General features: G+C 39.6%; 1 protein-coding gene across 6 annotated transcripts in view; it reads right to left on the reverse strand.

The window, feature by feature from the left end:
* prmt7 (protein arginine methyltransferase 7) overlaps positions 1-25,508 on the reverse strand; it is a 65,426-nt gene that overhangs the window by 30,592 nt on the left and 9,326 nt on the right. For all 6 annotated transcript variants that reach the window (XR_009516228.1, XM_059992604.1, XM_059992608.1 and 3 more), the window contains 7 exons: positions 23,520-23,628; positions 21,778-21,890; positions 21,088-21,332; positions 16,235-16,415; positions 14,248-14,375; positions 13,774-13,909; positions 5,151-5,234 (listed from right to left, as the gene is read on the reverse strand). Coding sequence is in view for 5 of the 6 variants with exons in the window: in XM_059992604.1 (XP_059848587.1) it covers positions 5,151-5,234; positions 13,774-13,909; positions 14,248-14,375; positions 16,235-16,415; positions 21,088-21,332; positions 21,778-21,890; positions 23,520-23,628 (996 nt within the window). In the remaining variant the exon portion in view is untranslated. The remainder of the gene's footprint in view (positions 1-5,150; positions 5,235-13,773; positions 13,910-14,247; positions 14,376-16,234; positions 16,416-21,087; positions 21,333-21,777; positions 21,891-23,519; positions 23,629-25,508) is intronic.

The following is a 25,508-nucleotide window of genomic DNA, read 5'->3' on the forward strand; positions in this document are numbered from 1 at the left end:
CCCACTCACTCAGCCTATCCAAGTCTCCCTGTATTCTCCTAACGTCCTCTTCGCATGTCACATTGCCACTCAGTTTAGTATCGTCAGCAAACTTGCTGATATAGTTTTCAATGCCCTCATCTAAATCATTGACATAAATCGTAAAGAGCTGTGGTCCCAATACAGAGCCCTGTGGTACCCCACTAGTCACCTCCAGCCAGTCCGAGAAACACCCATTCACTGCTACCCTTTGCTTTCTATCTGCCAACCAGTTTTCTATCCATGTTGAAACCCTGCCCCCAATGCCATGAGCTCTGATTTTACTCACCAATCTCCTATGTGGCACCTTATCGAATGCCTTCTGAAAATCTAGGTACACAACATCCACTGGCTTACCCTCGTCTAACATCCTTGTTACACCCTCAAAAAATTCCAACAGATTAGTCAAGCATGATTTGCCCTTGGTAAATCCATGCTGGCTCGGCCTAATCCTATTTCTGCCATCTAGATGTGCCACTATTTCGTCCTTAATAATGGACTCAAGCATCTTCCCCATGACTGACGTTAGGCTAACAGGGCGATAGTTCTCCGTTTTCTCCTTCCCTCCCTTCTTGAAAAGTGGGACAACATTAGCCACTCTCCAATCTTCAGGAACTGATCCTGAATCTAAGGAACATTGGAAAATGATTACCAATGCATCCGCAATTTCCTGAGCCACCTCTTTTAGAACCCTCGGATGCAGACCATCTGGACGCGGGGATTTATTAGCCTTCAGTCCTACCAGTCTACTCATCACAGTTTCTTTCCTAATGTCAATCTGTCTCAATTCCTCTGATATCTTATGACCCTGGCCCATCCATACATCTGGGAGATTGCTTGTGTCCTCCCTGGTGAAGACAGATCTAAAGTACGCATTAAATTCTGTTGCCATTTCCCTGTTTCCCATAACAATTTCTCCCAATTCATTCTTCAAGGGGCCAACATTGTTCTTAACTATCTTCTTTCTCTTCACATAGCTAAAAAAGCTTTTGCTATCCCCTTTTATATTCCTGGCTAGACTGAGCTCATACCTGATTTTTTCTCTCCGTATTGCTTTTTTAGTTAAGATCTGCTGCTCCTTAAAACTTTCCCAATCATCTGTATTCCCACTCATCTTAGCCCTGTCATACTTCTTTTTCTTTAATGCTATACAATCTCTGACTTCCTTTGTCAACCACTGTGGCCCCTTCCCCCTCTTTGAATCCTTCCTTCTCATTGGAATGAACTGCTTTTGCATCTTTTGTATTATGCCCAAGAATATCTGCCACTGCTGATCCACTGTCTTTCCTGCCAGGGCATCCGCCCATTTAACTTTGGCCAGCTCTTCCCTCATGGCTCTGTAGTCTCCTTTATTTAATTGCAACACTGACACCTCTGATCTGCCCTTATCCCTCTCAAAATGTAGATAAAAACTTACATGTTATGATCACTACTTCCTAATGGCTCCTTTACTTCAAGATCACTTATCAATTCCTGTTCATTACACATCACCAAGTCCAAAATAGCCTCGTTCCTGGTTGGCTCAAGCACAAGCTGTTCCAAAAATACATCCCTTAGACACTCCACAAACTCCCTATCCTGGGGTCCAGCACCTACCTGATTCTCCCAGTTCACCTGCATGTTGAAATCTCCCATAACGACTGCATTACCTTTAGCACATGCCAATGTTAACTCCCTGATCAACTTGTACCCAATATCCACGCTACTGTTTGGGGGCCTGTACACAACACCCATTAGGGTCTTTTTACCCTTACTGTTCCTCAGCTCAATCCACACAGACTCTACTTCCCCTGTTCCCAAGTCACCTCTTGCTAAGGACTGAATCTCATTCCTCACCAACAGGGCCACCCCACCCCCTCTTCCCATATTTCTGTCTCTACGATAGCAGGTATACCCTGCTACACTCAATTCCCAGGCCTGATCCCCTTGCAGCCATGTCTCCGTTATCCCAACAATATCGTAGTTCCCCATTTTCATCTGAGCTTCAAGCTCATCTGTCTTATTTCTGACACTACGCGCATTCAAGTACAGAATTCTTAGCCCATTCTCCTCTCTTTGCTTAAAACACTGTCTACTGTACCTAACCCAGCTCCTTGAACTTCCATCGGGCTAATTGCACCCTGAATTTTGATGACCTTCTCAAGATCACCCAAACCTTCTACACATTTAACCCCATGCTCCTTCTGACCAACCCTCTGGATCTGGATCCCTGCCCCCTGCACATCTAGTTTAAACCTCCCCGAGCAGCACTGGCAAATACTCCTGCAAGAATGTTAGTACCCCTCCAGTTCAGATGTAGACCGTCCCTTCGAAACAGATCCCAATGTCCCTGGAACAAAGACCAATTATCCAAAAACCTGAACCCTTCCTTCCTGCACCATGCTCTCAGCCTCGTATTAATGTGCATAATCATACTATTCTTCGCCTCACTCGCACGTGGCACAGGTAGCAATCCCGAGATTGTCACCCTGGAGGTCCTGCCTTTCAGCTTCACTCCTAACTCCCTGAACTCTCTAAGCAGGATCCCCTCACTCACCTTACCTACATGGACCACTACATCTGGGTTCATGTCCTCGTTCTCAAGAATAGCCTGCACCCGATCTGAGATGTCCCGGACCCTGGCACCAGGGAGGCAACATACCGTCCGAGACTCCCGATCTGCCCCACAAAATCTCCTATCTGCCCCTCTAACTATAGAGTCCCCTAAAACTATCGCTCTCTTCTCTTCCCTCCTCCCCTTTCTAGTTGAGGGTTCAACCTCTGTGCCAGAGGCAGGACCACTACAACTCATTCCTGGTAGGTCATCCCCATCAACAGTATCCAATACGGTATACTTATTGTTAATGGGAATGGCCGCAGGGGTGCTCTGCTCTCTCTGCCTGCTCCCCCTGCCTCTCTGGACCGTCACCCATCTGCCTACTTCTTGGTTTTTTGATGTGACTACCTCCTGATAACTCCTATCTATCTCTGCCTCCGCCTCCCGAATGATCCGTAGTTCATCCAGCTCCAGCTCTAACTCCCTAACTCGGGCTGATAGGAGCTGCAGCTGGACGCACCTTTTGCAGGTGTGGTCATCAGGAACAACTGTGTTGACCCTGACTTCCCACATACTGCATACGGAGCACACCACTGCTCTGACTGTCTCCCCCATACCTGAACTGGATTGATAGAATAAGTCTAAAAAGCACCTAGCGACCTTACCTTCTTCCCCTCAGCGAGCAATCACACAACACCGAAGTCCCCTTACGCCGAAGCCCACTTAGCCAAAGCCCAGGACTCTGCTTCCACGGACTCCGCTGCCCACTCGACGCTGCCCGCTTTTCTTAGATAAGGAGCCCAAAACTGCTCACAATACTCAAAGTGCAGTCTGACCAATGCCTTATAAAGCCTCAGCATTATATTCTTGCTTTTATACTCTAGTCCTCTCAAAATGAATGCTAACATACCATATGGCTTCCTTATCACCGACTTAATCTACATTAACCTTTAGGGAATCCTGTACAAGGATCCCCAAGTCACCTTGCACCTCTGATTTTATTTAAATTTTCTCTATTTATAAAGTAAACATACTGTTATGTTGTCCCAAAGTGCATGACCATAACTTTCCTACATTATATTCCATCTGCCACTTCTTTTCCCATTCTCCCAATCTGCTTCAGTCCTCCTGCAGGACTCCTTGCTTCATCAGCACTTCCTGCCCTTCCACTTGTCTTCATATAGTCTGCAAACTTGGCTACAAAGCCATCAATTCCATCATCCAAATCACTGATATATAACATAAAAAGCAGTCTCAACACTGAGCCCTGCAAGACACCACTAGTCCTTGGCAACCAACTAGAAAAGGCCCCCTTTATTCCCAAGCTTTGCCTCCTCGCAATCAGCCAATTTCTAATCCACTTGAGTATTTTTTTTGTAATACCACGGGTTCTTAACTTGTTAAGCAGCCTCATGTACAGCACCTTGTCAAAGACTTTGTGAAGATCCAAGTAAACAAAATTTGCTAACTCTCCTATGTCTGTCCTCCTGCCTGTTATTTCCTCATGGAATTCCAACAGATTTGCTTCCAAGAATCCCAAATCCTCAGAGTTAATAATGGAGTCCAACATCTTCCCAACCATTGAAGTCAGGATAACTGGCCTATAATTTCCTTTCTTTTGGTTGTGGAGTGACATTTGCAATTTCCTGTCCTCCAGAACCATTCCAGAATCTAGTGATTCTTGAAAGATCAGTCTTAATGCCTCCACAATCCCCTCAGCTACCCTTTCAGAACCTTGATAGGCAGTTCTTCTGGTCCAGGTGACCTATCTACCTGCAGACCTTCCAGCTTCCCAAGTACCTTCTCCTTAGTAATACTAACTACACTTACACTAGCACCAGCACTCTCCAATTTCTGACAAAATACTCTAAGTTGGGACTCAATTGCTGGGACTTTTCTCTTTGGAGCGTAGAAGAATGAGAGGGGACTTGATAAGAGGTCTACAAGATTATGAGACGCCTAGATAGGGTGGATAGTCAGTACCTGTTTCCCAGGGCACCAACAGCAAACACCAGAGGGCATATGTACAAAATTAAGGGAGGTAAGTTTAGGGGAGACATCGGGGTAATTTTTTTTACACAGAGGGTTGTGAGTGCCTGGAATGACTTGCCAGGGATGGTGGTGGAGGCTAAAACATCAGGGATATTTAAGAGCCTCTTGGCCAGGCACATGGATGAAAGAAAAATGGAGGGTTATGGGGTAGTGTGGGTGTAGTATTTTTTTAAGGATTATATGGGTCGGCACAACATGGAGGGCTGAAGGGCCTGTACTGTGCTGTAGTGTTCTATGGTTCTAAGTTCATCCATTTTTTTTTACCTCTCCAGTAGTCCAATATCCACATTCACCTCACTTTTACTCTTCATAGAGCTGAATACACTTTTGGTATCCTCTTTTATATTACGGCTAGCTAACCTTCGTATTTCATCCTTTCTCGCCTTATTGTTTCCTGAATTGCAAAACTAACCCACAATCATGTGGAGAAGGGAGAGGAAAAGCAGCTATTTCCATCTCCCAGGCAAAATCAACCTCAACTCATGCCAAGTGCTCAACTGCCAACCCTGTGATAAAATAACGTTTTATCTTATAATGTTCGTACCTGTGCAGCACCCAGAAAATGAGCAAAGATGGAGAGCAGGCTTCCATCACTGACAGTCATGCACACAGCATCTGGACTCAGAACCTGGAGACACAACAAAGTAATTCATAAATCATATGGTCAAAGGATGTTCACAGAATGTTTGTGCTGCAAATTTATTCTCAAATACAAAGCCGTATGAATTAACAGTCTAGTCCTTTATCCAGTATTTTTCAATTATATCTGATATGTGAGGATGGATTTGCTTTACAGACAGAACTTTGTCTTTTCAAGGACAGAATGAAGTACCAAAAATCTTTCACAACACACAAAATACCAGAGGAAATCATGTCTAATCTAGGCAGCATACTGGGAAATCTCCTTTGCACCCTGAATCCCAACCCTGCCCATAATACCAAAGTCATCTGGTTGGATTTACATAAAAAGGTGTATTCTCCTCAATACATGGAACCTTTTTCTAACAAGACACTAAGAAAAATACCTGAAGTTTAGAAGAATGACAAGTGATAACACTGAGTGCACAACACTTGAGAGGAAGCAACCATGTAGGTGCTAACAGACTTGGTCTCCCAGCTGGTGATTCTGAAACTCAGATATTGGAAGAAAGGTTGGCAATTCAGAAATGAGATGAGATTTGGAGATCTTTGAAATTTTCAACATCAAGAGAACAGTGGATTATCACTCATTGAGAACAGTCATGGATGGTCTTCAGTTACAATTTTTTTAGGGAATGGAGCAGGCTCGAGGCTGGCTCCTGCTTTCTTTCTCAATGCTCTTTAAAGACCTTGAGATTGGAATTGAAATCAACTATGCTGCAAAATAAACCAAGACAGTGCAAAATGGTGGTACTGTAATGCAGCACTGTGATTAGCAGTTCCAAGGTCTTGGGTTCAAAACTGGCTTTAGAGGTTACCTGTGAGCAGTTTACATGCTCTCCCAGTGACAATGTAGGTTTGCACTGGGCTTCTGATTTCTCCCCATCCTAACAACAAGTTAACTAATCACTGTAAATTACCCCTTAATGTAGGTAAGTGGCAAAAAAATTAAATTGTAGGGATCCAGGGAAATAAGTGTAGAGAGGCAGCATTTACCTAATGGACTGAGTGGCCTCCTTCTGCTAAGTACAGAAAGTTCCCTGAATCCCATCACAGCCCATGATTTGCTGGAAGTTACCAATGTCCTGTCAAATATACTGCTTAGCTCATTTAGCATAAAGTGTCTGGGTGTACAAGCAAGCATCTCTAATATACTAATCCTCATTAGATAAATGAGTAGTTACGCTGTTCCAGGTTGTCTGCCGGCTATTGAGGGACAAAGGCTTCTATGAAACACGCACTTTAGAAATTGGGAAATGACTTAACACAATTGTTGAAAAATGGTCAAAGTCTAGTCTATCCTTTCAATTCAAAGAATCATTTTCATTTATTTCTTCAAGGTTTCCCTGTCCAAAACTTTTCTAATTCCTTAACGTTAACATATCAGAGGGTCGGTCCTAGGACCAGCACAAAAAAGGCACGACAACGCCTCTACGCTCTTGAATGTTTGCACAGATTTGGCATGTCAGCATAAACTTTTTGACGAACTTCTATAGATGCATGCCAAGAGTTTCCTAACTGGTTGCATCATGGCCTGGTACGAAAACAGCAAAGGCATGAGCGGGAGACACTCATGGAGTGAGTACTGTTTTAGATTCGCTCCATAACCTTTACTTTTTTTAACCTTTGATCACCCTTATTCAACTTTTTTTTACCTACACCAAAAGATTCTGGCTATTTTTTTGGACTTATCGTTGAGTTTATTGTGAACTTTTGAAGATATGCAAACAGAAATGGCTCTTAGATCTAAAGGACGAGAACCTGGGCGCAACCCGAACTGTAATGGAAAGAAGCAAGCTCATCCGCAACGCACTGAATTAACTTATGAACTGTTTATGGAGGTTTCGGATAAAAAATTTGATGTGTCAAGAGTGTCAACTTTGAGAATCAGTCCAGAAGACAAAACCTACGTATACTTGGTCTTCCAGACGGCATAGAAAAAGACGACCCTTCGAAATATTTTGCTCAACTTTTAAAAGATGCGTTCCCGTCGGTTTTCCCAGATAACCCTCCGTTACTTGATCGCGCACATAGAATTAGGCATCAATCATCGAGTGCTCCAGCTAAACCTTCAGTTGTAATTGTCCAGTTTCATTATGTACACGACAAAGAACAACTTATTCGTGTGGCTCGGCGGGTAAGAATAGTTAAATTTCAAGATTACTATTTCCGTTTGGTTGAAGATTTTAGTCCTGAAGTTATGAAGAAAAGGCTTCTTTTTAAACCTCTGATGTCTGAATGTTATGAGAAAAATCTAAAACCTGCGCTCTTATACCCTGCGAAGCTTAGAATCTCTCCGCCGAATGCTCCACGCAAGATTTTCCTTTCTACATCTGAAGCGAGAAATTATCTGGAGGAGAACTTCCCTACTGCCATAGACTCTCATCTCTAATAAATGAGTGATTCTGATCGTGTAAGATGGTTTTCGATTCCTCAAACCAGATTTAGTCTCTGGTTATTGGTGTAGGTTTATCCTATACTTTATATTTAAGTTAAAGTGTTTTTTCATCATAATAATCGCTCTGTTTTATACACTTTAACCATTATACTATATTCTTGACTATTATTTTTGTTCCTTTGAAGGTGTATTTTTAACCCTTCGAAGGTGAATTCTTTTTTATTAAGATGGTGGTTTTTTGGAAAAATATTCTTGGTTTTGTTTAAGATGGCGTTATTTTTTTTTCTCTTGTCTTCTTCCTACAATGCATCGCTTATCATAGTTTAAATATTTCTTGATTTGTTTGAGTTATAACCCGATTTATAAGCTTTTAGTGATTATATTCTTTTTGGTTTTTTTACAACCAAGTATATTAAGGAGTGTGGTTTTAGTATAGTGATTATAATTTTTAAAGTCTGGGTGGTTTTTTTATATATATCCTTTATATACGGAGTGGTCTTCCGCTGATATGGGGGTAGAATTAGTCTCATTTTTTCCTTTTTCTAGCCATATTTTGGGTTTTTTTTTCTTGTGGGGTGGGGATGGTCTGTTTTCTAATTTTATTTTTCTTTTATCAGTTTGTTTTAGTTTTTTCATTTGGGCTGTTTTTGAACTTCAAATATGTCTACAATGTCGTCACTTCTGGGTCCGCTCTTTATTTTTGTTCCTCTTCCGGGTGCATGAGTTTATAATTTGGTTAACCCTTTTTATACCAAAGGGTTGATTTTAGAATTATGGCTCAGACCATTAATTTTGTGTCTTGGAATACTAATGGTTTAAACCATCCAATTAAACGAAAGAAGATTTTCAAAGTATTCCAAAGACTTAATGCTCATATCATTTTTGTACAAGAAACTCATGTGAGGAAGGAGGACAAATATCGCTTTTTTAGGTCTTGGCAGGGTCAACAGTATCATTCGAATTCGAATGCCAAAGTAAAGGGAGTTTCAATTTTTATTGACTCCTCTATTGCATTTGTTCAACACGGTATCTTTTCGGATCCGAATGGTAGATTTTTGTTAATTACGGGTTTACTTTGTAATAAAAAGGTTGCTATGGTTAATGTTTATGCTCCAAATGTGGATTGTCCTGATTTTTTTAAGTCCTTATTTACTTCTTTATCTAATCTAAATGAATATAAGTTAATAATGGGTGATGACTTTAATTGTTGTTTAAATCCTTTGATGGACAAATCTATATCTATTCAGACTTTACCCAATAAGTCAGCCACTTGTATTAACTCCTTTTTGACTGATAATGGATTTTTTGATATTTGGAGATTTTGGCATTCTAACGACAAAGAGTTTTCTTTTTTCTCACATGTTTATCATTCTTATTCGAGAATTGATTATTTTTTTATTGACTCTTGTTTTATTCCATCGGTAATTGGTTATAATTATGATATTATAGCTACCTCTGACCATGCTCCATTAATACTTTCTATTAAATTTACGGATATAGCTTCTAATGTTAGACAATGGCGATTTGACTCTACCTTACTGCAAGATCCGGATTTTATTAAATTTAGGAAGGAACAGATCGATTTCTTCTTTTCAACTAATTCCACGGATGATATTTCTTGCGGAACACTTTTAAAGCGTATATACATGGACAGATTATCTCTTACTCTGTTGGTCTGAGAAAACGCATTAAGGAGGAAACTCTTATTGGTTGATAAAATTAAAGAGATTGACAAGAAATATTCAATCACTCCTAGTAAGGAGCTTTACAAACAAAGGGTTGAACTTCAAACGGAACATAGTTTATTACTTACATCTCTGATTGAAAATCAATTAATGAAAACCAGATCTGATTTTTATATACATAGTGATAAATCAGGTAAACTGTTAGCTAGTCAATTGAAGAATGCTTTGGTTAAACGTCAAATCACTAAGATTTGTCAGCAGAATGGGGATTTGACAGTTAACCATGATGAGATAAATAAGTCATTTCAAGACTTTTATACCTCCCTGTATCATTCTGAATTCCCTCAGGATCGTAATACCATGTGTGATTTTCTTGGGAAATTGAATTTTCCAAAATTATCATCAGATGATCTTTCAATATTAGATACTCCTATTACGGATGCAGAAACCAAAGGGGTTATTTCCTCAATGAATTCTGGGAAAGCACTAAGTCCAGATGGGTATACAGTAGAATTTTTTAAATGTTTTTCCGCTACTCTTTCTCCTTGGTTATGCAGGGCTTTTGAAGAAGCAATTAGATTGGGGAATTTGCCACAATCTTTTTATACAGCTTCCATTTCTTTAATACTGAAGAAAGATAAAGACCCTACTGACTGTGCATCCTATAGACCAATATCTTTATTGAATGTAGACTCCAAGATCTTTTCCAAGTTACTGGCATCCAGGTTGGAGAAAATTACCCCAAATTATTTCGGAAGATCAAACCGGTTTTATTAAAAATCGTTATTCTTTTTTCAATGTTAGGAGATTATTGAATATTGTTTATACTCCTTCACATAGCACTTCAGAATGTGTTATTTCATTAGATGCGGAGAAAGCATTTGATAGAGTTGAATGGCCTTACTTATTTAATGTGTTGGAGAAGTTTAATTTTAGTCCGACATTCATTTCCTGGATTAAACTGATTTATCACACTCCAGTAGCCTCGGTGTTTACTAATAATCAAAGATCTCCCTTTTTTCGTTTATTTCGGGGCACTAGACAAGGCTGTCCTCTTAGCCCATTACTATTTAACATTGCTTTCGAACCTTTGGCAATTGCCATCAGAGAATCACAGGATATTTCGGGTATTAATCGTGGGACAGATTATAAATTAATCTTAATTATAATCTTAATAATCTTAATTATAAGTTATCTTTGTATGCAGGTGATTTATTATTATTCATTTCTAACCCTCAGAAATCTATTCCAGCAGTTCTATCATTGTTGGCTCAATTTAGTGAGCTTTCTGGGTATAAGTTAAATCTTAATAAGAGTGAATTGTTTCCTTTGAATAGACAGGTCCCAATTTATGGAAATTTAACTTTTAAATTAGTTATTGACTCTTTTATTTACTTAGGGATTAAAATCACAAAAAACCATAAAGACCTATTTAGGTTTAATTTTCTACCCTTAATTGATCAGATTAAATGCTTGTTTACTAAGTGGTCACCATTATCTTTATCTCTGATAGGTAGGATTAATGCTATTAAGATGGTTATTTTACCTAAGTTTTTATATATTTTTCAAGCGGTACCAATTTTTATTCCAAAATCTTTTTTTACTAATGTTGATTCAAAAATTTCCTCATATATATGGCAGAATAAAAATCCCAGGTTAGGTAAAATATACTTACAGAAGACAAAGAAGGAAGCATTACCTAATTTCAGATTTTATTACTGGGCAGTTAATATTAGATATTTGTTATGTTGGTTGAAAGACTGGGATGGATCTTTTAGCCCTCATTGGGTGAGTTTGGAAATTAAATCGGTACCAGGTTATGCTCTGGGTTCTATTTTAGTGACTTCTCTCCCTTTTGCTCTTTCTAAATTGCCGAAACGAATTGACAACCCGATAGTTAGACACACTTTACGTATATGGTTTCAATTTTGGAAATTTTTCGGGTTGACTCAATTCGTTTTAAATATTCCTATTGTATCTAATTGCTTTTTCCACCCTTCAATTATAGATCAAGCTTATTTGGCTTGGAAAACTAAGGGATTACTAAGATTTTCTGATTTATTTTTGGACAATTGTTTTACGTCTTTTGAGCAATTATATAATAAATATAATTTGCCTCGATTTCATTTTTTTAGATATTTACAGATTAGGCATTTTTTAAGTACTGTACTTCCTACGTTTCCAAATTTTGTGTCTTCAGATATTTTGGAGAGTTTGTTTGAATTAAACCCTTTTCAAAAAGGGCTTATATCAAAACTTTATAATATAATTATGAAGATACGTTCAGAGCCCCTTTATAAGACAAAAAATGATTGGGAAAGAGAGCTTAATCTTATTATTCCTATTGAGAATTGGGATAGAATTCTTCAATTAGTTAATACATCATCTATATGTGCCAAACATTCAAGGTCGTATTCAAGGTCAATTTAAGGTCGTACATAGGGCCCATATGTCCAAGGATAAATTAGCTCATTTTTATTCTTATATAAATCCTATTTGTGATAGATGTCTATTTGAAACTGCGTCTTTAACTCATATGTTTTGGTCATGTCCGCTTTTGAAAAAATATTGGAAAGATATTTTTGATACTATCTCTGCAGTATTGAACATCGATTTACAACCCCATCCTATTACCGCAATTTTTGGTTTACCAATGATGGACTTACTTCATTTATCTTCTTCCTCCTGTCGAATGATTGCATTTCTCACTCTGATGGCTAGAAGATCTATTTTGCTGAATTGGAAGGAAATTAATCCTCCCACTGTATTTCATTGGTTTTCTCAAACTATGTTATGTTTAAATTTAGAAAAAATTAGAAATGGTGTATTTGATACTTCTATTAAATTTGAAAAGATATGGAGACCATTTATTCAATATTTTCATATGATGTAATATGACCCTGTTCAAAGCTTATTTGATTTTCCAGCTTTAACCTTATTTATGTTGAGAGGATCGGAGTTGATGACACTGATGATTTTGTATTCTTGTGAGATATTATAAACAGCCCTTTTTTTTTCTTTTTCTAGTTTTTCTTTTTTTTTCTTTTTTTGCTTTTAATCTTCTTTATTAGCTATTAGATTAGTAGTTTAGTTATTTTTGCATAACATTTTTTTCTTTTTTTATATTATATATTATGAAATACCTAGATTTACCTTGTTCTTATATATACTATATGGTTCATGTTTTGGGAATACTCATTTATACTGTAATCATTGCTTATGTATTCTTTTATGTGCAATGGGAATTTGTATGTTTGTAATCCCTTTATTAATATATCAATTGTATTTTGTTCATATTATTAATAATAATAAAGATTGAAAAAAGCAGTCCTAGCACTTAATACCCAATGACTTAATACCCAAAAGTTTCCAAGTCAGAATAGTATGCAAAATAAAGGGAAACATAAGTGATGGTGATCCCATTTGCTTGCTGCTGTTGTCCTTCTTGGTGGTAAAGGCTGTATCTACAGGAGCTATGGTTGGAGTGGCTTAAATGAGTAATCAAAGGCTGCAGAAAATGGTGGATACAGCCCAGTCCATTGCAGGCAAACCCTTCCCACCAATATGGAACACTGCCACAAGAAAGCAGCATCCATCAAAGACGCCCACTATCCAGGCCATGCTCTCTTCTCGCTACCACCACCGGGTAGGAGGTACAGAAGCCTTAGGTCCCACACCACCAGGTTCAGGAAGTTATTTATCCTACAACCATCAGGCTCCTGAAAAGGCGTGGTTAACTTCAATCCACCACCACTTTGAACTGATTCTTCGACCTACAGACTCACTTTCAAGAACTCTTTGCAACTCATACTATCAGTATTATTTTTTGTTATGTGCATAGTTTTGTCTTCTTTTGCATGTTGGTTGTTTGTCAGTCTTTGTTTATGTAGTTTTTCATAAATTTTATTGTATTACTTTTCTTCCACTCTGTAAATGCCTGCGAGGACATGAATCTCATGGTGGTATATATTAACATACACACTATGCACTTTGAAAATACATTTACTTTGAACTTTTAACAGACCTCAGCCAGAATTTGTCTTGACAAAACAGCAAATACCCTTAGCAGACTTCAATCCTTCGACTAGTTTGCTATTTATAATCTTAATTTAGGATACATGTTCCTCAGTTTATGTATGTTGCTTTAATTTTGTCTACTTGAACACTCATGGAACATTCAAAACAGAAACCAATTTTGCATTTTGACTCAAAGTAACCTGCTGAATACTCACTTTTAATAAAAAGTCTATTTTCTGACAAATGGTCTCTGACCACAAATTCTGTTTGCCTCTCCAAAGATGCTACCTGACCAGCTAGGTGTTTCCAGCATTTGCTGTTACTTTTTCAGGTTTCTAGTATCTGCTTTATGTATTTTGATCTTTGTTTACCATGGACAGATTCCAACACTGAACTGCTTCTTTAACAAACTATTTCAAGGCACTCACCATTTTTAGGGCCTTGATATAGGCGTCATTCCTTTGTTGGTCATTTAGCTCTCCAAATCGCTGCCTGTTACACATGAGATGGGCCTGACAGGAGCAGAGGGGACGCTCATTCAGCACTTCAGCTTCATGCTTGTCACTGTGAAGCACAAAAATGGAACACGTGAGCAGATATATCACTTCTCATTTCTTCATTCCTGAGTTTTCTCAATCATGGAACTCTTCCAAGTGAAAGACAAATGAATACATGATTGAAATAATAGGCCAGATACCACAGCAAGCAAATCTAGATAAGGAAGTATGTACACAGTATAATTTGCGCACGCAAGGTGCACCCTCAATGACGACATTAGCACATTAACTACATCGAACACGCAAGTGTATTTAGAGATTTATTCCCTCAGTATCCTTTGTAATTACTGGGATTAGAATCTTCCGAGTGTACTGGTGTACCTGTAATAATTCTTCATTCCTTACCTGCTACGATGTAGTTTATACCACAGAGAGTAGTCATCGTGTACCGCTGAAATACACAGACGTTCCCCTTCCTGGACAGGTAACTCCTGCGGTAGGAAGTATACACACTGCATCCAGTGATCCCGCCACTGATGAGCAAGAAAAATAAAACACCATCAGACCCAGGCGTAAAGTGCAGTCAAGTCAAGCCAAAGAGACTGCATTGCTTAACCAAACTCTGCAGAAAGTGGGAAACATGAGGGCAGCATGGTCAAATTATTTCTCAACCAAAGTGTAATGAGCAATATATGTTTTCATGAGTCACTTTACATGTAGGTTATAGTTCTGCCATTTAGTATTAAGATGGTTCAACACATTTATTTACTATGGTGTTAATGAAAAAGAACAGTTTGACCACTTGCTCTTTTCTGTCTTCTCTTCATAATCTCTTTTGCTTAACCTCTTAACTTCACAAACTCAGTTCCAATTCTAACTGCTGCAGGAGATAGTATACAGATACAGACTGAGGAATTGTTAACCGACAGAAAGTAATGGAGTACTGCAGGACAGTATTCGGACCAGATTTTCACAATCTATATCAATGATAAGGACGAGGAGACCCAGGATAATATACTCAGATATGCAGATGTTACAAAAGTTGATGGCACAACTTGCAAGAGAGGTGCAGATAGGGTTCAAGGCAGATGAAACACAATACGGAAAATGTAAAGTTCTCCACCTTAATGAGGAAAAGAGCAGATTTTTTTTTAAATGATGCAAAACCGAATGGTGCTTTGAGGAGTAAATTTGAAAGTAAACATAGAAAGAGAGCAACCACTTAGATTCTGATTGCTTTTTTGTTTTACACTCCAAGGTGCAATGAAATTCCTTTCTCAGTGAAGCTCAGAGTAAAGAGTATACATAGTAATAATAAATACGATGAGCAGAATGCTGCCAAGTAAAGGAGTGCAGTCTGAAACAGTGCAAAAATAAATGATGAAGTAACAATAATGGAATAGCCGAGAAGAGTAGAGCTAAGAGTCTGAGAACGATGGAAGGGAGTGTGAAAGAGGTGATTGGTTCAGAAGTCTGATAGCAGAGGGAAAGAAGCTGTTCTTAAAATTTGATCATCCATGCTTTGAAGCCTCTGTATCTCCTCCCAGAAGGCAGAAGAGATAAAAGGGATTGCCAGGGCAGCAGGCATCCTAGCATCCTATCAAAACTGTTAGCATTCCTGAAAATCGAATGGAAGGAAGGAAATGACAAGCCTGCGGTGGAATGGGCTGTGTTACTGCTTTCTGCAGTTTCTGACGGCTAAGAGAAGAGGAGCACCAATTACCAGGATCAGATGCAACCCATCAGTGGAGCTTGAGAGAATCCTCATGGTCATGCCAAGTCTTCTCAGATGCCTAAGGAAGCAAATATGCTGATGAAGGCCAAAAATTTTCTTGGATCACTGCATTAGTATGAAGGTCAGGTTGTTAGTGCTGCAGCTGCCAAGGAACCTGAAACTGTTGACCATCTCTACAGAAGCTCCAATGATGAGAACAAGGCTTTGTTCAAATAGGAAGTTAAATGGATTGTCAGTTTTCAAGGGTGTCTTACTGAAATTATATGGCACCCTTGTGAAACCACACTTGCAGTACTGGTCACGGGTCTTATCTTGCTATCTTGGAAAGAATATAGTTGCAATAGAGGGAATACAAGAAAGATTCACTCCCATAATGGGTAGGATTGCTTGAGAGGCCTCATTTAGATGAAACTTTTAACTGGAGACAACGTGTGTTCTCGCAGATGAACCAAATGCCACAGAGTATTAGCTCATAAGCAGGAGATACTCCAAATCTGACTTGCAATTTAAAATATGCATTCTTTGCAATATTGCCTGCCTTTTGAGATGTACTTAGCTTTACAACAGTCTTTTAATACCAGACATTTATCATTCCCTCTTCCCCCATCACTTCCTGCTGTCAGTGTCACAGATCGCACAGAACCTGTACTACCTTACCTGGATATTGTTTGGAGTTGGATGAGCCCAGTATGGTGCCATAGTACATCTGATACTCCCTTCAGGGTCCATTTCCACATCCCACCAGGAGAGGACAACGTGGGCCTGCCCACTGGCAGTTGCTTGGACCTCCACAGTATACTGGGCTGGAGAACTACTAACTGCTTTACTGAAGTCCACCCTGCAGAGAGGAAGACATAATAAAACTAGTCCTCTCTTCGTTCTGAAACTTAAGCAACATTATGAAACATATCGCAAGAGACACCCAACTCTTACAACCTTTCACTGCCAGTGATTTACCTATATCTTTGTTGGGAATACAACCAAAATGTAAAGTATTCCATGTTATTGAAAGGTATGGCTGCAATATCATTGCGGTTTTGTCACAGGGTGGAAGTGTAAACTAATGATCTGGAGATCAGAGTCTGAATTCCACTGTTAATTAAATACAATACAAAGCTACTAGATTATTGCAAAATCCTATCCAGTTCATTCATGTCCTTGAAAGAAGGAAATATGCCATTCCATAGGAACTTCAGAGCCAGACCAGGAACATCCTCTACCAACAGGAAGTCCCACCCAGCAGAGAGTGCCGAGTTAGGATGAATAGCACTAATAGCCCTCAATGCTCACTGTCGATCTGGATAGGTTACACTGCACGAGGTTAAATATTAGCAAGGGCACTCTGTGTGATCACCAAGCACAGCCCTTCCTCAGCTGACAAAGACATCACTTTGAACACTGATGATAACAATATTTATCCTGGGTGAAGAATTTCAGAGTTCAAAGTGCATTTATTATCAAAGTATGGATATGTCACCAAATTCTAAACTGAGAACCATTTTCTTGTAGGCATCCACAGTAGAACAAAGTAGTGCAATTGAATCAATGAAAAACTATACACCAAGACCTACCCTGGTAGAACCATCTGGGATTGGTCTGACACGGTGAACAGTAGGGCACTGAGGAGTGCTTTAGAACAGAGCAATCTGAGAATACAGGTCCATAATTCATTGAAAGTGACATCACTGATAGAGCCCTAAAGAAAGTTATTGGCACATTGGCCTTCATAAATCAAAGTATTAAGTATAGGAGATGGGATGTTATGTTGAAGTTGTATAAGATGTTGGTGACGCCTTATTTGGAGTATTGTGTGCAGTTTTGATGACCTACCTACAGGAAGGATGCAAATAAGAGTACAGAGAAAATTTACAAGGATGTTCCTGGACTGGAGTTATAAGGAAAGATTGAATAGATTAGGATATTATTCCTTGGAATGTAGAAAATTAAGGGAAGATTTAATAGAGGTATACAAAATTATGAGGAGTATCAATAGGGTAAATGAATGCTAGCTTTTTCCATTGAGGTTAGATGGGACTACAACTAGAGGTCATGGGTTATGGTTGAAAGGTGAAAAGTTCGAGGGCAAGTTTCTTCACTCAGAGGGTCATGAAAGTGTGGAACAAGCTGACAGTGCAAGTGGTCCACGCGAGCTCAATTTCAATGTTTAAAAGAAGTTTGGATAGGTGTATGGATGGTAGCGGTATGGAGGGACTTGGTCCCAGTGCAGGTCAATGTGAGTAGGCAGTTTAAATGGTTCAGCACAGAGCAGATGGGCCAAAGGGTCTGTTTCTATGCTGTACTTTCCTATGATTCTACGATAAAAGACTAACAGCCAATGTGCAAAAGAAGACAATCTATGCAAATAAGTAAATATTGAGTACATGGACTGTAGAGTCGTTGACAGTGAGTCCACGGGTTGTGGAATCAGTTCAGAATCCCAGTAGCTAAAAGACTTCCCTTCTAAACCGGGGGATGGGAAACTAACACTTCTGATTCAGCAGCTTCATTAATAATCTTTCCTCTATCATAACATCAGAAGAGGACAGGTTCACTCATAGCAGCAGTTCTATTCACAACTCAAGTTAATGTAACCGTCAACTGGACCAAGGTGCACAATACAGTACACATAACTCACACACAACACAAAGTAATATTACTACAAATAACACTGGACAACAATTTTTTTCAAAAGTGCTGCTTCCTCAGAGTTTTATTTTTGTTTATGACATACTGCTTGAAGCTGAACACAAATATAATTTCAGAATACAGTCGGCCCTCCTTATCCACAAGGGATTGGTTCCGGGACCCCTCGCGGATACCAAAATTTGCGGACTGTCAAGACTCAATGCAGTGGACCTTAGGACCCAGCGGAACCTCAGACCTTACTTAACCTGTGTCAGTGTGGTGGACATTAAGACCCAGCGTCAGAGCTCTGAATCCACAGTGTTTCTGTTCACGAAAATAATCACGATCATGATTGAAAATAAAGTGGAAATAATAAAGCGATTGGAAAGAGCTGAAACGCCATCAGTCATTGGAAAAGCGTTAGGTTACGTCGGTCAACAATCGGAACAATTTTAAAGGATAAAGTGAGAAAGGCTCTGCCCCGATGAAAACTACAATTATTACTAAGCAACGCAGTGGTTTAATTATTGGGTTTTGGGTTTTTGATCCTCCACGTCAACCTGGCACAGTGGAGAGCGCACTCAGGAGCAATCTGTCACTGGATCGAACTCGGGAACTTCCACTCCTGAGCCTGGCACTGAAACATACGTTCTTAAGTGTTTTATATGCATAGAAAGGTAAATTATATACTATGTACTGAGACAAACGTTTGACAAACTGACGCTAAATAATACCGGATGTACCTGTTCTGACTTACTTAGTAAGAGAACTTCTGATTTTTTTCAATCCCGATCCACGATAATCCACGCACATCCTCCCGTATACATTAAATCATCTCTAGATTACTTATAATACCTAATACAATGTAAATGATATGCAAAATAGTTGTTATACTGCATTGTTTAGGGAATAATGACAAGAAAAAAAGTCTGTACATGCTGGAACAACAAGTGCTGGAAGAGCACTTCTGGGTTTTTGCAATTCACAGTTGGCTGAATTCGCGCATGTGGAATTCGCGGACAAGGAGGGCCAACTGTACTTGTATCACGTAGGAATTTGGAGAAACAAAAAATTAACTTTTATTAAATATAATGCGTGTAATTGCATAATGGTGCTGCTGCTTTGCAATAGTTCAACTAAGTTAAAAATACTTTGTTAATGATTTTCATTTGTACTCAGTGTCTGAGGCTTCTCGTTTAAGTGTCCAACAATAATTCACCAGCATTGATGGATTTGAGTTGCCCTAGTATCTTTTCTCTATGACCGCAATGTCCTGACCGCAAAACCTTTCACCATGCTTGTCACTAACAGCACCAAGATTTGCATGCAGGGAAGAATTCTAAATGGGAATACAGAAAATGAATCTTCAGTGATACGTTGCATTTCATGGTTTCATATGCTTCAAGCATGCTTTCAACCCGCTGCATGTAGTTTGGTGCTCTGTGGATGCCAAGAAAAATTTCAACAACTTCCTTGAATGCCTTCCATGTGATTTTCTTCGGTCCCGCTAGAAATTCTTCAAATTGCATGTCTGATTTGTGGACCAACAAAAATGCTTTCCTTAATCTTGGCATCAGTTATTCTGGGAAGCATTGTCTCAAATATCAGAATCCTTCATAGAAATTTTTGTGCCTGGTAATAGCAAATTCCATCCTTACAGTCCTGAACCCAATAATTATTACTGATACCTGCCCTACTGTGCAGCAGCCATGCTGCCTAAGCATGCCCAAGCATGCCTCGACAAGATAGGAAACTTTCCAGCTTACATTGTAGGCAACATTTTAATTGACTTGAATTATGAATTCAAATAATAAACATTAGTTTATTTAAAAAATGGTGCATGATAGGGAAATTTCATGGTGATTTTCATGATCAGTAGCCCAAAATTATTAAGATACGCCTGAAGATATTCAGGAAGCAATACCTTTGTTGTCCAGTGCACATTCCAGAAGAGTGTCATTTAGCATAAAGTGTATATAAGGTAGCACAAGGATCATGAAGTTCAACCAAGACAGTATAACTAGGATAATGTCAAGGGCTGAAAGAGTAAATGGCAACATTCGCAGTTCAGGCGTTGACCAGTGATCATCTCCAAAGGAAAGAATATAATCATCTTCCTTAACATTCAATGACCCAGCAATATGTAACCATCCACTTCGACGTCCTTCAACTCCACCTGAAGCACTCACTCACTCATACACTGGAATAGTGGCTGCTCGTGTAACTACATGATTCAGCAGAACTTCTAGTGTCTGTAAGGAGAGTAGTAGCAAATGCAAGGAACACCAACCTCTCCAGCTTCCTTTCAAGTCATACATTGTCTTAACTTAGAAACAACTCATCATTTTCTCATTATCATTGGGTTAAGACGTTGGCACTCATTACCCAATAAATAACACTGTGGAGACAACTTCACCCCAAGGACTCCACATTTTCAACAGTCACTCAGCTCTACCTCAAGGGTAATTCGGAAAGCCAGTAATCTCCATATCCAATAAGAAAAATTAATATTTGCACTATTAACAATACAAATAATTCTCAAAAATAGAACAGAGAACATGTAGACGTACAGTACATACCCTTTGGCTCACTATGTTTTGCTGACCTTCTAACCTTCGGAGATCAATTTAACCCTTCCCTCTTACATAACCCTCCATTTTTCTATCATCCAAGTGGCTACCTAAGAATTCCTTAAACGTCTCATATCTGCCTCTACCACCACTTAGCAGGGCGATCCATGCACTCACTGCTCTCCGTGTAAAATGCCTCTTAGCGTCTTGTACATCTGTCAATTCTGAATCCTCCCTGACAATTGATGGAAGCTTTAAAATCCTTTATCTCTTCACACAATTATTCATTTTCCAACAGGAATTGTTAGACCATACCTGAATACCTCTGCAACCTTTGTGAGGGGGGTGAAGTGGTTCATGTTCACTTGATTGAGCTGAATGTCATAGACGCAGGGGGAGCCAGCACACACTTGCATGTCCCTTGTTGGTAAAATGACCTTATCGTTGCCATCCTCCAGCCGGATGTGAACTGGCAGCAGCTTGTTCCAGGCCCACATCCGCTCGGACTCCACCAGCTGTGCATAAACTGAAGCTCTGTGTGGAACAGCCTCACAGTCTTCCTGTAGCCCATTGAAGAGATGGATAGAAAGAAACAGCACAACTAGGTTGTGAGGGATATCCTGCTCTGCTTGATCATGCTAGTTACCACCCCACACCCCTCTATTATCTCAGCCACTGACTGCACTATTTACACTGCAAATACATACCAGTATTTATGCACCTTTTATTCCATACCGATACTTCTAACTTTATTTTTATATACTTTATTCTAATTATTGAATGGTACTTTTTGTTGCATGTAGTACCAACACACTACAGCAATTTCTAAATATATGTAAATGTAAATGGGAAATAAAGCTCAAACTTGATTTATTTAACTTTCATAGCTTTATGGAAATTATTAAAGAAAGAATATATATTTACATTGTTGTTAATGTTAATACAATTCCCATTGAGAGTATCATACAATCCCAGAACAGGAGTCACTTTCTCCCCATGACCTACCTGCACAAGGTATTTGTGAGCATGCTCGTAACTTGGCAGTGCCCCCTCACCAATGAGCTCCGTATCAAATAGCTCTGTGACCAGGATGTTAGCTTGGCATGACATATCACCATCTGCAGAGTGGAAATCATGATGAAGGATGTGCAAGCAGCCTCTGCTCATTAACCTCACCGTACCGACACTCATGGATTCACTCCGGAAATGTGGGTACAAAATCTAATACAGTAGCGTTGTTCCAGAGGTTTTATAAGTAAAGCTACTGAAAGAGTGCATTAGATCCCTAATGGTACCCTTGGTGATCACATCAAGGCCCTTTTGGGTGAACTCTTTAAACTAGATTGTTGTTAGCATTCTGTGACATGATCACTTAAGGAATGTCACAGTCCTTGGCAGTAACTTTGATCGTTTTCCCTCTTTGCCAAGAGCATTGGCAGATTCATCTACGACAGTCACCTTAAACTTTGTTCAGACAAACTATTATTAAACAACTCATAAGTCCATGTGTGCAGCTTATGTTGGGCCTTGTCAGATCAGTGAAACAGGCCAAAGTCACAGAATTCATGATAGGATGGAGATTTAAGTGCTTGGCAATTGGAATCCTATTTTTGTGGGAAAAAAATTGAGGTATTTTGCAAAGTGGTTGACCAGAATATGGTAAAGGAAACTACATTATGAGCACAGAAAGCAGTATACTACATTGATGTAATTTGAATCACTGCTTCATTTTGGTGGCTGTGTTAGACACCTTGGACAGTGTGAGCTAAGGGGTAAAAGGGAAGGTTTGCATGGGACAGCGACGTGAGAAGAGGCATCAGTATTGGTGGAAACAGAAGTGTGATGCAGAAAGTTGATGGGGAGGAACAGGCCCCGGAATGCTGGAGGAGGTAGAAAATGCTGGAGGGTCAGCATGTTGAAGGTGGCAGAAATGACAAAAGATGAACATGAAGACTGGTGGAAAGGGAGATGAGGAAAAGAGGAACCTAATCCTTATTTTAGATGGGAGCAGAGCTGGTGACAGCTTAAGTGTAGAAAATGAAACAGTTCCAGTTGAAAGCCCCATAAGGTCTGATGCAGGGCAAAGCATACTTAAAGAAAACTTGGAAGCACTAGTCTAAAAAGCATCATAATCAGAAGAGCCAGAGAAACACACAGAAAGGAATGGAGTTCATACAGAGAGCAGGGACGTGCCCTTTGTCCCTCCACTCCTGCAGTTGAAAACATGCCTGATTTCTCACTTTTCCTCACTCTGATGAAAAGTCATCAACATGAAAGGTTAACTCTGATATACTCTCTGCAGATGGATCTTTGGGAAATTGGGCTAATAATTTACATCCAAACTCCACTTGTTCACTTTAACATGGAACATGATAAAAGGAAAACAACCTCACCGTATTCTAGGAAAGGTCTAGTTATTACAGCAGGTCGAACACTCAGACAGGATCATCATGAAACTAGACCTCTTTAGCAAACAACTTTGATATTATTGCAGTATTAATTGACATGTGACAGCTGACCCATTATTTGTGACTTGGAAGTCAAAACAAAATGTATTTAAAATAAAAGCTAAAAGTAGCTGCTTCAAATAACTTCAGTGGTGATTACAAAAAACATTCTAATCAGTTATGATACATTACTTACCAACCAATACAATTAACTGTTTCTATAGATCACTACAATTCAAGAGGTAACGTGCTGCTTTCCCATTAATGGTCTCTGTTACACTCCCACCTTAGGTGCCTTACCTGGCCCCACCGTCACCTCAGTCGAGTGCTTGTTGATGACTTTAATTTTATTGCTGAATCCATTTTTCTCCACAATCTTTACAGCAACATCAGCCATTGGCTTAAAAACCTGGGAAGTGATAACAGAAAGATCATAAGACCCATATTATCTTTTATGTTCACTCTTCTTTATACTACCAATCTCCACGGACACCTGCACCAGCGATCAGAAAACAAGCTATTTTCATCAGCACTGTTAGCAGAGGTGGGGGGGTTGTTGCACTGATGACAGGAAACACTGAACCACAGCAAAAAATCATAACAAAATGTCTTAATAACTAGCTACTTAAGTGTGTTGTGTCTGAGAGATTTCAGAGACAATTCATTAACTTAAAGACTTCAGCACATACAACCAGCAGACTGTTTCCACATTCAGCTAATTTGGCCATGAATCAAGTGAACTCCAGAAGAAGCAGAGTGTTAGAACTCAGCAGGTCAAGGCAGCATCTGTGGAGAGGAATAATTTATTCATTTCGTGTGTTGCTCTGGATTTCCATCATCTGCAGAATCACTTGTTTTTATGTTTTGCAACACTAGAAGCACCCACAACACATTCATAAGTCCATAATATATTGGAGCAGTAGGCTATTCGTCCCATTGAGTCTGCTCTGCCATTCGATCATGGGCTGATCCAATTCTTCCAGTCATCCCCACTCCCCTGCCTTCTCCCCATACCCTTCGATGCCCTGGCTAATCAAGAATCTATCTCTGCCTTAAATGCACCCAAGGACTTGGCCTCCACAGCCGCTCATAGCAACAAATTCCAGATTTACTATCCCTTGACTAAAGTAATTTCTCCACATCTCAGTTCTAAATGGACATCCTTCAATTCTGAAGTTATGCCCTCTTGTCCTAGACTCCCCTACCATGGGAAATAACTTTACCACATCTAATCTGTTGAGGCGTTTTAACATTTGGGATGTTTCTATGAGATCACCCCTCATTCTCCTGAACTCCAGGGAAAACAGCCCAAGAGCTGCCAGATTTTCCTCACCCTTTCATTCCTGGAATCATTCTCATGAATCTTCTCTGAACCCTCTCCTTTCTAAAATAAGGAGCCCAAAACTGCACACAATACTCCAAGCGTGGTCTCACAAGTGCCTTATAGAGCCTCAACATCACATCCCTGCTCTTATATTCTATACCTCTAGAAACGAATGCCAACATTACACTCGCGTTCTTCACCACCAACTTAATCTGGAGGTTAACCTATAGGTATCCTGCACAAGGACTCCCAAGTCCCTTTGCATCTCTGCATTTTGAATTCTTTCCCATCTAAATAATAGTCTGCCCGTTTATTTCTTCCACCAAAGTGCATGACCATACACTTTCCAACATTGTATTTCATTTGCCACTTCTTTGCCCATTCCCCTAAACTATCTAAGTCTCTCTGCAGGCTCTCTGTCTCCTCAACACTACCCGCTCCTCCATTTAGCCACAATTTCATTAATCCCATAATCCAAATCATTAGTATACATTGTAAAAAGCAGCAGTTGTAACATGGAGTCCTGTGGAACATCACTGATAATCGGCAGCCAGACAAGATAGGATCCCTTTATTCCACTCTCTGTTTTCTGCCAATCAGCCAATGCTCCACCCATGCTAGTAACTCCCCTGTAATTCCATGGGCTTTTATCTTGCTAAGCAGCCTTATGTGCGGCACCATGTCAAAGGCCTTCTGAAAATCCAAGTACACCACTTCTACTGCATCTCCTTTGTCTACCCTGCTTGTAATTTTCTCATTCAGAACCACAACACTTGCAGCAGTCCTGATAAAGGTTTTGACCTGAAATGCTGACAATCCCTTTCCTCCCACAGAAGCTGCCTGAGCCGCTGAGTTCCTCCATCAGATTGCTTGTTGCTCCTGATTCCAGCATTTGCAGTTACTTGTATCCACAACCTGACTTGTCCTTTCCTCTTAAGCCTTGAGATTGAGGATATTTTGCCTCT

This window comes from Hypanus sabinus, chromosome 17 (genome assembly GCF_030144855.1).
Source record: "Hypanus sabinus isolate sHypSab1 chromosome 17, sHypSab1.hap1, whole genome shotgun sequence".
Lineage (NCBI taxonomy): Eukaryota > Metazoa > Chordata > Chondrichthyes > Myliobatiformes > Dasyatidae > Hypanus > Hypanus sabinus.